The sequence below is a fragment of the Ischnura elegans genome, chromosome 1 (genome assembly GCF_921293095.1).
Source record: "Ischnura elegans chromosome 1, ioIscEleg1.1, whole genome shotgun sequence".
NCBI classification, from domain to species: domain Eukaryota; kingdom Metazoa; phylum Arthropoda; class Insecta; order Odonata; family Coenagrionidae; genus Ischnura; species Ischnura elegans.
The window spans coordinates 82,974,131-82,988,913 of record NC_060246.1 but is presented as its reverse complement, the minus strand read 5'-3'; the positions used below and the strand labels follow the sequence as shown (position 1 = coordinate 82,988,913).

The window sequence follows — 14,783 nt, the reverse complement described above, 5'->3', positions numbered from 1 at the left end:
ATGGAGGGTGCGCCTTCATTAAGGCGAAGCGAAAGCACTTATGCACTTGGAGTATAACAAGCAAAATTTATTTGGTAAACGACGGTTTTTCGAGGTAAGAGGGTAAATTTCATTTGAGGCCATATCTGAACAACATCGGCGTTAAAACAATTTTCAGCATTAGATTCATAATATGCTTTCCGTCATGCTACTGTTACTTCTCGAGTGTCTTGAAAAATGACATTGTCTACATTATTTAATCGAATCAATAGGCAAAAGTATGTATAAGAAAGTTAAGTTGAGAAATTATTATCTTCAACGACGCTTAACTTAATTAAAATATTAACTTCAAGGAAAAAAGAATAGTAACATTTCTAATTGCAAAAAAAAAATAAGAAAAACTTTTCTGCAATGGAATGCTTGTTGATTTCGCCGAATAATTGCGCATGATTATTGCAGAACTTTACTCTCCATTACCGATTATGATTTACATTGTAGTGTGCTAATGAATGATAAAAAATACGGGAGCGTGGTCACCCTTAGAGTAGATCATAGGGAAAATGATGGAAGGGTTCTGGATTCATACCCATCGTGAAGCCCTCATTTACCTCAAACTAACATGTAAGAATTTTGAGGTATCCAATGAAAATATACCTGAATATGCCTGTGGTTTCTTGCAGGGTGAGCTCAACTCTCGCCCATTAAACTAACCTCCGCGTTGAATCACTGAATGAGGAAGTAAAGAAATGAAGACAAAAATAACAGTCCACCCTCAGTTGAGTGAATTTATAGGTACCGAAAGCCTAATATCAGTAGCGGATACAGAAAAACTCAGGGGGGGGGGGGCGCAAAAGATATATTGAGCTACCTTTACTTTTTTAGTAATGACAAATAATCAAGTCACATGCAAAGTATAAAAAAGTTTTATTTACACTGATAATGGGCATATACAAGACAATGCCGTCTTATGATAAGTATAAAAAAGTTACAATTGTGGTTTTGCAGTGTTAGGCAATGCAGGTGTCCCTGCAACGGGGTAGGCGCACCCTAAATATGTATCCGCCACTGCCTAGTTAGCATAGTCCATGGTATAATTTGCCAATCGATGGGATTTACTTATTTCACATGAATTATTTGTCAGCAAAATAATTGATGAATCGCATCTCAAAACTCATTCTGGGTGAAGAAAATCTCGATGTCTGAAACACATGAAGGTACTCAAAATGGACCTTATTATCACATTTATTCTTCACACATTTTATACGCTATTTATGAAGCGAACATCTTGTTAACTTCCTCATCCGCCTCGAGAGAATCGCTTGCATGGATGATAATACCGTGCATGCGGCGGTGAAGTGCACTGATGCCATTCATAAATCGATACTTTCCTCTATTTGATATCAATGTCATCGAGCACTTCGTGGCAAAAAAAAACTTTATCGGCCATCCCAGTATTTGGTCCCCGCGATTTATTTTTTCCGCCATTTTTAAAGCCGAGAGACTTCCGTCACCAACACTTTCGCCGGCACGGCTGTTGGACCATTTCGATGGGACCCCCGCGAACCCCCACCCCAGTATTCCCTGGTCTCCCATTCCCCTTTAACGAGCCACCATTCATCCCCAGGGGATTGTATCGGATGGAGGTCGGGCTGCGAGCATTGGGAAAGCCGGGGGGAGGTTACTGGAAGAGGAGGAAAGGGTAGGAGACGGTATGGGCTTTCACTATCCTCTTGCAGTTTCCACTCTCTCCCGTCAGATGCGGGGAGAAGAGGATGGAAGGCAAGGAATAAGGGGATAGGGTTTGACAAGACGAATTTGGAGGCAGGTGCGTCGTTTGGCTGCTTGGATGGAACGAAAAGGATGAGTAATCGAGACCCTTCACCTCCATCGGCCCCTCCACAACGAGAAATCTCGTCCCCATCCCGCATGGCAACGGCCCAAACGGTGTCCATGGCGACGGGCCTAGCGCAGCCAATCTCCACCAACTTGCGTCCTCGATGATTTCCCATTCTTCATCTAGGGAAAATACTTTATTTCAACGGGTACATTTCTCAAGGACGCAGATTTTAAGGAATTGAACAAATCAAGCAAGTATTTCTGATAACTTCCTTCGCATTCGATTTAAAATTAGGAATACCTAAGTCATTAGTGCGGAAAACTTAGTGCGGCATGCCATTAATATGCGTCGAGGGCGACATTTACGGATAAAATGGGCGCGATTTCAATTGAATGCTGATGTGCCGATTTTGAATTTACGTCAAAATTAACGTTAAACTTTGGAACGTGCAGTGTCATAATCAATTTTTCCTGCACTTTGCAACCGTCTTCTGTTATTTATAACAGTGAATCGTGGAAGAAGTTACGTCGGAATGAAAAATAACGTTGGCATAGTAAAAAACTGAGAATAAAACTCCGGAAAATAATTTGAGACCGCTGAACTGAATTTCAATACCTCATTTTCAGAAGTTTGCAGTTGTAGTTCCGAAGAAGAATGATAGATGGCGTTCATCAGGTCTAGTTTTTTTCTGTGTACGCCTAGAAGCAGTGCAGCTAATTTATTAAAATCCAAATTTATGTTCATATGATAAAATACGGCCTTTACATCTTCAGGTTTCGTAGCATAGTTTTACTGCACCATTTACACGTAAATTTCTTGGTTTGACTTCAATTCCTCCGGAATTTTTTCAAAAATGCAATTCATCAGATGCTACATATGGAGTATGTTTCTCTAAGGAAGCGAGGCTTGGACGTTAACAGGAGCAGAGAAGTCGAGAGTGGAAGCATTCGAAATGTGGTGCTACCGAAGAATGATGAAGATAAAATGGATTGACCGTGAGAGTAACGAGGAAGTGCTAAGAAGAGTGGGAGAAAAGAGAAACCTTATGCAGGAGAAGGGACAACTTAGTTGGCCACATTTTGAGGCACGATGGTCTGATGAAGACAATCGTTGAAGGACTAGTGGAAGGGAAAAAGGGTAAGGGACGGCCCCGAATAAGTTATATCGGACAGGTTATAAAAGATGTAAAAGAGAAGAAATATGTAGCTATGAAAAGATTAGCGGATGGGAGAGGGAAATGGAGAGCTGCGTCAAACCAATCTTAGGATTGCTGACTAATGATGATGATGACTTCAATTAAATTGGGTTCTTATATGCACTCGGCTTTAGCATTGACGGAAAGAAAATTATTGATAATAGCACAATAATCAGACACAAATATATTTCGTAATGAAGTCCATGATGACTTAGGTATATGATGACATTGACGAAGTTGAGCACAGCATATATTTTTTTGTAATGAAGTAAGCGGTATCATATATATAATTTGATCGCAATAGCTGTAGATTTATGAGTGACATCTGCAAACTTCCGATTTTTCCTTACCTAACAATAAAATTCGCGTCACATTTTACAATAATAATAGTTATTTTTATAATGAAGAACTGAATACCAGTTCTTTTGTAAAAAATAGACACTTATTTTTACAGTTGTAATCAATATTTTTCTGATGTTTACGCCGAAAAATTCAAATACATATTTCTGATTTTCAATTTAAATTCGTAGAAAGTGCAGAATGGAGCCCAATTTTCTCATCGTAAGGGGATTAAATACGATTTAAATTTTTTAGGATGCATTTTTTAGGGTTATTGATGAAAATGAAAAATACTTCATTTATTGGCCACATCTCCTGTAGTCATTATGCTTTTCGACGTTTTCGCAGGTCCATCAGTATTGATTCAGTAGAAAAGAAACAGGTTTCTAATCTCACATTTAGAACATTTAAAGACACATTTAGAAACTACTTTGTCGCTGCATTCGTATTTAACTGGATACAATGAGTAAACTTTTGCTAAATCACACAAAAATATTGTATCCAATATATTACAGTAATTGGTATTGATTTAGGAATGTACGATTTAAATTCAAACCTTAATACCTTAACCGTGGCCAGTATTTTATGTTGGACTCAACAGAATTTGGCGAGAATACCATTATATTTTTATTTCAACGGACATACACCGCTCTGTGGTAAACTGCCAAGCTTAGGGAGAATCTGCCACATTTCGGATCTGATAACCTAATTTAAGCGCCAATTACTGACCGTAACATAATTTAGCTAGCGGTCAAGAGGTAATTTTGAAGCTGGATGCAGAATTTACTGATTCTGATGGTCGTTGATAATGCCTCAGGCGTCACGTGGTAGAAAATTTTGTCAAACCTGACTAATAAATGACGTGATTACACTCCACCCTTCATTTCCATGTCAGTCAATAACTGTTGATGCAGAGCGCGCCGATAACACGGTATTTATCTCGCTGATAATAACTACAAATGCCCGCAATGGTAATCCCAGGCACTAGCTGAGGGTTATAACACCCTTTCTGGAGTATTCATGATTTATTTTATCATATATTTAATTTAAATCACAGTTAAGTCGTTTAATATTAAATTAATTACTTCAGATTTCAAACCTGTCAAATTTTTGGTAACAAATTGACAAGCTTGCATTACAACGTGAAAATATGTCATTTAGGCCCGTAACATTCAATTAAAATTTGTGGACGCAGGGCAAATTGCAGATCACCATACTCTTCATTTTATTAATTGGTAAAAGATTCACGGGAATTCTTAGTTAAGCATTGAATAGGTCTCTCGTGCTAGCGGTCCGAGATGTAATACCAGCAGAGAGAACAATCACCGTCATAAATCATGTAATACTATAGTGCTTTTCGGCCAGTTCATTGAACATTTTCAATAAGCTGTAAATTGATATGCTATGACTTATAATATCTAGGTATTATGGGGCATTTTATTTATAAAAGTAATGACTACAAATGGCCACAAATTAGGCTGCTCCAAAGGTTTACTGAGGATTATAATAAATCAGACTATTTTCGGCGCATTCACGTTTTATTATTTAGCATATATTTAATTTTCATATTGCTGAAAAAGTAGTTGAATATTGAATTTATCACTAAAAACTTTATTTGAAGCATATTAAGATTTTTTTTTTAATTGGTATCTATAAAACTCTGGCAATAAATTTAAATTGAGGTGAATGCTCAATATAGGACTTGAAACCTCATTTATTCTTCCTTTTCATCCGTGGTACAGGGTTTGTCCGGAAAGTAATAGGACTGAGTCGATTAAAAAAAAATTATTGAGCCAATCGTTACAATTCTTTAAAAATTTTCAAAATAGGCTCCTTCTGCGTCGATGCAGCGCTGCCAGCGCGATTTCCAAGCATTGAAGGCGTCACAGAAGACATTCTCCGAAATAGCCTTGAGAGCCGAGGGGCATGCTGCTTGGATCCCCAATGTCGCCTCAAAATGCTTGCTTTTCATCGGCCATTTCACACAAGGAAACAAAAAAAAAAGTCTGGGGGGCCAAATCTGGGCTGTAGGGCGGCTGCGGAAGCGTTGGGATGCCGGCATTGGTTAATTAGCTGTTCACATGAAAGGCGATGTGAGCCGCAATTTCTAGTCGTCAGTGAGCACTTTTGGGACCATGTTCGCGCACACATCTTGCGCATGTTCAAATGCTCCGTCACAATGTCATGAACCACAGATTTTGATAAATGTAACATCTGGGCAATTAAACGAATGCTCAGTCGACGGTCTGAGTTCAAAACTTTGTGCACACGAGTCAAAACGTCGGTGTTTGCCGAAGTCACAGGTCTTCCAGCACCGTCTTCATCAGCGACCTCTTCCCGGCCCTCCAAAAAGGCCTAGTGCCACCGAAACGCACCACTTCTTGCTAAAGCAACATCTGGGTAAGCCTACTTGATCATAACAAACGTCTCTGTCGCATATTTACCGAGTTTCACTCAGAATTCAATCGCGTACCTCTACTGTAACGAACGCTGCATTTTCGGCTTGCACCACTCACAGAAACACGTCGCGCAAAAAAGTCTGTCCTGACTCTCCAGGTGCTCGCAGACAACTGACCAGCCGCTCGTTCGTTAGTTAGAAACACCCTCTACCAAATTCAGTCGGTGCAAACACGCTCCGAAGTACAGTCGCGGTGGAAGAAAATCAGTCCTATTACTTTCCGGACAAACCCTGTATGGTTAGGATTGATTGCTTGGATTTCGGAAAAGAATCTCAGACAAGTTTCACTTATGCATTTAGGGCGTTTGAACAGGTTTTCGAAAAAAATTGTACAACTCTTATGATGGAAGGATTGAAGACGGAAATTTAAAAAATAATCTTTTTCATAAGCAAACTGACATCTGAATTAAATACGCCGATTTTATGAGTCGGAAGTGGATTATAAATGTTCTAGTTCATGTCTATAAACAACAAACTTAGGTACTTTCAGCACAATTTATCGTAGCTTAAATTTTGCTCACTCTTGTTGTACATATTGCACGGAAATTGTTGACGAATCAATAATACCGCTGCTGAGAATCAGGATGAAAAGATATCAACTTCGCCAAATTCTGTGAAAAAAATGCTAAAATGCATTTCCTAATTCCCTTAAGCACCAAGAAATGCATGCAATGCAACTGTACGTCCTTAAGAAACAAGTGAAGTGCATACATAGATGATTATGCGTAAAAGTATTGAGTAAACCATTAACAAGGTCTATAGAATTTAATAAAATGATGAAAATATGAATAAATGTAGTCGATGCCCAAAGTAAACACTACCTAACTCTTGGATATAATATCGATTTAGATATCTTTTGGAACTGCAGTCTTTGAGTATTTGACGAAATACAGACTAGAAAAACACAGCAAAGGCTTAGTGAATAAACAACTACTTAGAAAAGGCTCATGTTCCTTGAAAAATCTGGAAATAAAGTTGGAGAATACGACCCCTAATTAGGATTACTCATGTTACTGCCACGATTTTTTTGTGTTCCCCTTTGGAAAATATTTTCATACTCTATGCATAATAGTCTCACTCGGAGCAGATTCTTTAACACCCTGCTACTTTTCATGATAACTCAATTTTCAATGTAAGATCATGCTTACATGTAGGTCAAGGACATTGTGCTCAGGCTATTGTCAAGTGTAGAAACAGTGAATACGCAATTGGGTCCTTTATGCACCTGCATGGATAATATTACCTCATCATATCCTTTAAAAAGGAACTTCGCAGTTACGCATAACTCCCACGAGTAAAATAGGAATCCGGTAACAAATTAATTCAGTACACTGACACATTATGGTCTACGCCTAATGAATCGATAAGGAGATAACCAGTACTATATGTGAAGCACGTTAGATTACGCGCCCGACGACTATAAGGTGAGTTAACGACATAACCGCAAAGTTAATGCGATATTAACAAATATACATAGAAAATGAATGAAATAGATTCCCTTAAAGCAAAATATAGCATGCATACAAGAAAGAAACTTTGAAAAGTTATTAATTACCGCGGGGTAGAAAGATGGAGGGAATGGCTATGAATAAATTTCCCCCGTCGTTGAGTATGTATTGACCCAAACGCCATTGATTTTCATCATCATCAGCATCAAACTTCTTGGAAGAATTTCAAGATACAATGAGAAAATTATATACTTTTACGACCAGAATTTTCTGTCTTCACTTCCCCAACCTTATCTTGGTTATGGTTTACCCAACCTTGAGTGTAAATAGATCAGAAAACCCTGACCACTAAATTAATCATGAATCATCCGCCTAGATTTCAAGTTAGCTATATCCCTTGTCTAAATTGAGACCTCCGGGTATCTCCGCAGATTCATGCGATAAAAGGATACAGGCCTTTGCCTGCTTCGGAAAGTAGGCCATGCAACAACGAGAGACCACGTTCCTAAACGATTTCTTCCGACAATCGATTGCATTAATACGATTCCGTTGGTCTGAAGGACGAGTGAACCCATGAGACAATACACCTGTTCAGTCTGTGAGGAATCCCCACTATCGGTTTTGACTGGATTGCTTCCGTCCTTTTTATACGTTCACTATGTAGCAACGCTTTGTCGAGCATTTTATGATAGGAAAAACAAAACAATAATGGCGCATAAGATTATGCTCCTTGTTTATCCGATCAACCCGACACTGAAGATCAACTTGTGTATTAACCAGATTGGTAAACTTAACTGGTGCCTACCGCACGGCAGCCGTAAGTCGGAAGGAAACGATATGTGAGAGATATTTTTCCGAGCGGATAGGTAAAGAGATCCCTTTCTCCATAAAGCATCAAAGAACATCAATGAATTTTAGCCAGTAGTCACATCACACCAGTTTTGGGGAATAAAACCCCCCCAGAGCTCATACAAATTTTTAAATTTAATCCATTTCACTTAATTGGGTGAATACTACTTATAAAAGAGTGTAAATATTAATAAAATATCCCTCAGAAGGCCGTAAAACTCACTATTTTGAATCATTTATATGAAATTTTTTTTATGGGAGGGCCCACGCACCCCCCACTTACCCTGGCGGGTAATCCACACCCTCAGACACCCTAGTGTTTTGCGCCTGAAATCCCCCCTAGCCTTAATTCCTAGCTGCGCCCCTGCATCACACCACCACCTTAATAAAAATTCATTCAACGAAAAGCATATGAAAAAGTTTACGTATACCCTAGGTCTTTGAGTCACGAGTCTTAGATTTTTTTGCAGAAAATACTTGGCGGAAATGGATACTTCATCAGGTTGATACTTTGGTTAAAATTCTAAACAGCCTTGAATGGCAATCGAATTTAAACATTATGTTGCAAGTTACACACAGTTAATAACCCACTACATCTTTCTTCGATTCCTTTTAAATTGGCTCAGGATCTTATGGCATAAATAGATGGAAAACCATCTTCAATATAATGTTGGTCTTAAACTTCGTTTAAAATCACTTTTGACCAAAGTTATAATCGTTTCGACCAATATACCGAGAGAATTTTAATGCATAACTTGTTTTGTAATTATGTTGTAATTTTATATTCGCTCATTAGCTTGATTGATTGATCAGGAGTCACACATAGAATAGCATCTTAGAACTTCACTACATTTCCAGATCTTAATGAAACGACAAAGCATGAGATATTTTTTGCAGAGCGGGGAGGTACGTATAGGAATCCGTTTGAGCTTCCAAAACTTAAGGTCTTTAATAAATATTTTCCCGTAGTAAAATCTCATGTTAATATACTAATATCGAGCATCGGGCATATAAACATGGGCATGTTAATATATTGTATAGATTCACTGGTAAATGGCTGGTCTAATACATGCCGCCACTCGCTTATTGAGGCGGGTTGTGGGTGGGTATGTAGATAAGATATTGAACAAATTTTCCCTGCTGACTCCTGTCCTATTGTATTTTGCAGGGAAGGCGGGGAGCGCCGGAAGATGGTGCTGTTGATCAGCGTGTTCGCCGCCGGCATTTTCATCACTGCCGTCCTGCTCATCGCCATCACACTGCGACTGTCTCCGGCCATCGACGAAAAGAGTGAGTGCCAATATTGACTTTCAGGCTCATATACGGTCATCATACCTACACAGTTGTTTTCAGGACATCATTACAAATGAGAGGGTGAGAAGCCAAGGGGTAGAATTGTTTTTTTTTTCTTAACAGAGTTACTTACAGAGATTAGATAAAGAAAACCATCGAGATACACTATATATTTTGAAGTGCATTTAAGCAAATGAGACCAACCACAGATATTTATTAGTGCATTTGTTTTTCCACTCGATGTCTGCACTGACCAATGACTCACTCGTACCCCTTGGCAACCAAGTTTTGGTATATTTCTTCTATCATTTTCTGTACATAACTCTGCTTCGAAAAAAAATCGCTTGTATCTCATGGCTACCTCCTCTCTTACCCCCTCAAATGAAAAAGAACGCGGTCGACCAACTCAAAATTATCTTCCGATTATTTCGTCAAAACATTTTTCATCGAGTAATTTTATTACTCACAGCTGAATAAGGACTAAATATTAAAATGCTAATTTTTCAACGTGAATAACATTAATGTATATTTTTTCAAATACAGACTAATAATTCGAGTTATACACCTAGTAATTCAGTCATATTTAATTTAAAATATCTTCATTTCAACGGTATTAATGTAAATTAGCTCAGTAGAAAAATTTATCACTTTAGACTCTTCACTTAAGTGCACCCAGCGGAATTATGGAAGTTGCAGGATAAAATACTATGTGCCCCATTTAAATATCTCATGCCTATTAAAGTAGGCAATTTGATTCCGACAGAATTCTATAACGTACGTATTAGGGAAAGTTTTAAGTATCTCCTACAGAGCATTTCCTGGGAGCAAAGTTGATCTCAGTGTCGTAAGAAGGTAAGTATTCTTGAAGTAGGTTTGATACATTCGCTTTAAAATCGATCGCCAGGCCGTATCAATTTATCATACGAGGGAATTCCACAATTTCCTTTCTTTACATAAGGGTAAATATCTAATTTTGCTATTACAAATAAAAAAGAAGCTAACGATGTAACCTTTACATAATTTTATGCGTTCATACATGAATCGCTAACTACAAAAAGGCAGCATGTCCAAGTTGGACGATTTATATTTTTTTCATTTAAGTCGTTGCTAGATGCAAGACTAAATGTTTTCTACTGTTATACTGTTAACGTCTAAAATTAATCCATATAATTATCCGCCACGCTACCTTACTTCTCATTCACGTCACCGTTCTAAATGAGAAATATTTCCATTTCCATCTATTCAATTCACGTCTCTTTACAACCAACAATCACACAAATTCAATAACAAAAAACACTTGTCCCTTTTATGGAATAGAGGATGTTGGAAACACTTTCTTTGCCATTTATTCAACATAAAAGCCACTATGGTGAAGAAATTAGAACAAAAACGTTAAGGTTACTCAATTCTTTCTCAAGAAAACAAATTTGTCAAGGGAGGAATGTATTAACTTTATGCTTGTCTATTTGTTTTTCAAACTGCTATGTTATTTTGTTTCTTTTTGTACCCGGAATTTAATTTCGCAAAATCAATATTTGCATTGTTGGGTGCTCGCGATGAATTAAAATACAGCGTGAAGTGGAATATTTTGAGCAGTCTTTCGTCATTTCAGTTGGTTCAATTTGAATCTAAAAATACGAATTTGAAATGGAAATTCGTTTGGAAAGGGAGGAAAATTATTTGAATAGTGACGTTCCGCCATGTTTGAGGAAGTATACCTACCAATAAAAAGACAAACACACGCAATTAATTTATAAGTTTTTACGGTCGATTCTGAAATGAGTCCTTGACTCTCTTCTACTTCACTTTTGTTCTTAAAACAGGATTTTCAATACTTTTCTTATTTGAAGTTGTTATGATATATTCTTGTTAGCAGAAAATTCTCTACTTGTAAATAAAGTGACCAATATAAATAGCCAGAGTATAAATTAAAATCAGAGAATATTTAACCAAATCTAAAAGAAATCCACGTTTTTTTTGTAAGGAACCAAAGAATTTACTTTATATATTTAGAAGTAATATGGTAGTATGACTGAGGAAAAACTTTGATAAACTTGTTCATTGTGAATAAAAATTCATTAAAGGTTCATTCAAAACAAAGGCTAGGAGGTGGTTGACTTTTTCAAGCGACTTGCAAGTTATTACTCTTGCTCCATGACAATGCAAATGTGACGTGCGATCACAATTTAAGGCACACTTCACGTTTTATAGACGACTATTCCACGAACCACGTCCGATGTTTACGTGGATTTCAACCCAGGGATCTCAAAATGCGGCTGAGTAGGGAAGAGAAGGATGTGATGAGATTGGAAATAGAATGCGCGAATCGATATGTACCAGAGTTTGTGTGTTCTCACTCGTAACTACAGTCACCCGCGGCACTTTTGGATAACCTATTCGTGAGTTGTCGCCAGCAGGCAGCTGGATATAGAGGTAGGGATACAATCACGAGCAAATAAATCCATGTAGGAGTTTCAGATACAATCGCTGTACTGTTTACACAATCAAATTTAGTCAGCTGTTGAAAGGGATAAAACTAAAGCCAGAAGGTATGGGATGATAAAATACCCACAGAATGTCAAAAATGGCACTGAGTAGGTGACGCTTTAGAACTTTGACTTTGGAATACTATGGAGTTATGAACTTCAATATTACTGTAAGGTTAACGGTATAATACAGGGTGATTCAAAAAGAATACCACAACTTTAGGAATTTAAAACTCTGCAACGACAAAAGGCAGAGCTAAGCACTATCAGTCGGCGCATTAAGGGAGCTATAAAGTTTCATTTAGTTGTACATTTGTTCGCTTGAGGCGCTGTTGACTAGGCGTCAGCGTCAGTTGATGCTAAGATGGCGACCGCTCAACAGAAAGCTTTTTGTGTTATTGAGTACGGCAGAAGTGAATCGACGACAGTTGTTCAGCGTGCATTTCGAACGAAGTATGGTGTTAAACCTCCTGATAAGAATACTCTTTGTAATGATGTATAACAGAAGGTTATATTATGTTTCTTTCATTAAATACACATTTTTAAAGTTGTGGTATTCTTTTTTGTGGTATTCTTTTTGAATCACCTTGTATATCGCAGGTTCTTCGTAGACAGGTTATTAAATATACATACCAGAGGATTTGTACAACTTTATCCATGCAGAAACGTAATTATGGGCCATACGCATGTAGAAAGCCTAAATATAATTCACAATGGCAAGTAATTAATAATAAATAATAATTTATTACTCCTACATTTTGTTTTTACATCTGAATACAAAAAAAACTAGAGGAGGAGCATTAGGTGGTCTTCAAGGTCATAGGACCAGACTTGAGCCACCATCAAATAACAATATGTATGCCAATAAAGACAAATGCCTTTTAATGGAATAAAGTGATATCGAATCACTCAATTCCATAAAAACCGAATAAAGGATTTGATATCTCATTCTCCAGCATTTATGATGCCACAAAATAAAGCAAAGGACTCCACAAGTTAGGAATTATTTTTAAAAATATCTCTTTATATAATCCCCACAAGTAGATAACTGATTATACTTGTAATTTAAGGCGAATTTCGACCAAAATGCACAACTTAAAAGGACCCAAGATACGGAATAAATACAATACCTACCATTTGAAAACCCTCCAAAACTTAAATATATATGTATAGGTTTTCTGCTCAACAATGTATTCCATTGAAATAAAAAAAAGTGCCGGCCTAACTTCTCACGTGCCCAATGCGAATCAATAGAAATAAAAATACCGCTGCGTTGAGTGCAGTCTTGATTCCGTCGTGATTTGTTAGGCCGGAGAACTGCTCACCGCTGACGTTGGCGAGATAAACCATCCGCTCAGTCACCAGATCCTCGCACGCGATTTAAAAAAAATCGAAAAACTTCCTGGATAGATGGCAGTTGACGCTTAGGGGTCAAATTCCGCTCATGAATAAGGGACGGTGACGTGCGTGTGTGTGGTTAGCATGCGAGTTCGACGTGACGAAACAGTTCAAATATCTCACATAACTTTAGCTCAAGTCTCCTCCACGCCTTCAGGTTGATAGAATTGAAGTGGGAAGATTTTAAGTAACGAGAAGAATTCATTTACTCGCTCGTTTTATGCGGAAAGGTGATATGGTCGAAAAACTATTTAACCCCTTCCGCTGAAATAACGAGTCAAGATCATGTTGAACTTCCGATGCCAAATCGCGGAATGACGAGTGTAACTCGTAATCAGATATTCATAAGTTTAGCAGTATTTAGGGAAAAATATAGATATTTTGAAATCTTGTAAGTTCTTTCGGGAAATTCTGCGTTGAAAATATTTTTCGCTTGAAGTTTCTCTCCTCCTACTGCGAGCATTTTCAAGAGAATAAGAGGAACGTTCTCGTCTCGATCTTTCATAGGATACGTTATGCCATTGCTGACCCGAGTTGAATTTCCCACGAAAGGCGTATAGCCTTTGAGCATTAGATTGGGTCAGGAACCCTTTCCATACCTCGCTTTGGTTAAAGTCATCATCCTATTGAAATTAATTGGCCTTTTCGCTATTGAGGATGATTTTAAATAAATCGAAACGTTGGCTATAACTTGGTTTATATTGACCTAAACTCCAAGAAATATCATAAAAAGTTATTAAACAAGGTCAAGAATAGAAGAGGAAAATTAATAATGATATAATTAATGGAAGTCCATTTTTTCACTTGAAGGAAACAGAAAAGTTCAATTCCTGTGATTGTTCTCGATTATTTAACTTCAAAAATCAACGAAGTATTACCGAAACAATTAGTACTTTGGCCTAACTTCTACTCCACATCCACACCACAATTATCAATTATCCGGCATACCTTCGTTTGCTGACTCATCCTGGCCAATTTGCTGTAGATTTCAGGTTGTTTGAATATGGGGAAGTGGGAAGATTCTAAGAAGCTGCATCCGTATTGCCCATCGGCAAAATCCGAGTACAATTCGGCTAATCAGCACCAACGATGGAGAAGGAGCCGGACCAAGAGGTAAAATGACGTTGGGTGTCCGCGTGTGGGAGGAATTTTTACTTCATCTCGAATTTCTTTTTTCACCCTCAAGATCCCTGGAGGCGCGTAAAAGGTGGTAGGAGTTATGCAGGGCAGAAAATCTCCGAAGCAATCCTGGAAAATGGGACAAAGGAGGAACAAAAATTATAAAAGAATATAAAACGCTTTAGGGATATTTTCCGAATGAGCTAGCTGAGTCACCTGTTTTCATTGGGTCTTTTTCTCTTCACATGGGTCTCTTTCCTTATTTTTCCACCGCTCTTGTGGAGGGCAGAGAGAGAACGGTGCCCGACTATTTCCGCTAATTAAGGTCGATCTAGCCACTGCATCATTTTCAAACACGACACCTATTGTCCATTGAATTCCA

At 37.9% G+C, this 14,783-nt stretch overlaps 1 protein-coding gene across 1 annotated transcript in view; it reads left to right on the top strand.

Moving 5' to 3' along the window:
- Positions 1-9,399, top strand: part of LOC124155816 — a 59,021-nt gene extending 49,622 nt beyond the window's left edge. Inside the window, exon 2 of the mRNA XM_046529984.1 lies at positions 9,274-9,399. Within this exon, the coding sequence (XP_046385940.1) occupies positions 9,274-9,399 (126 nt within the window). The remainder of the gene's footprint in view (positions 1-9,273) is intronic.
- Positions 9,400-14,783: the final 5,384 nt, after the last annotated feature.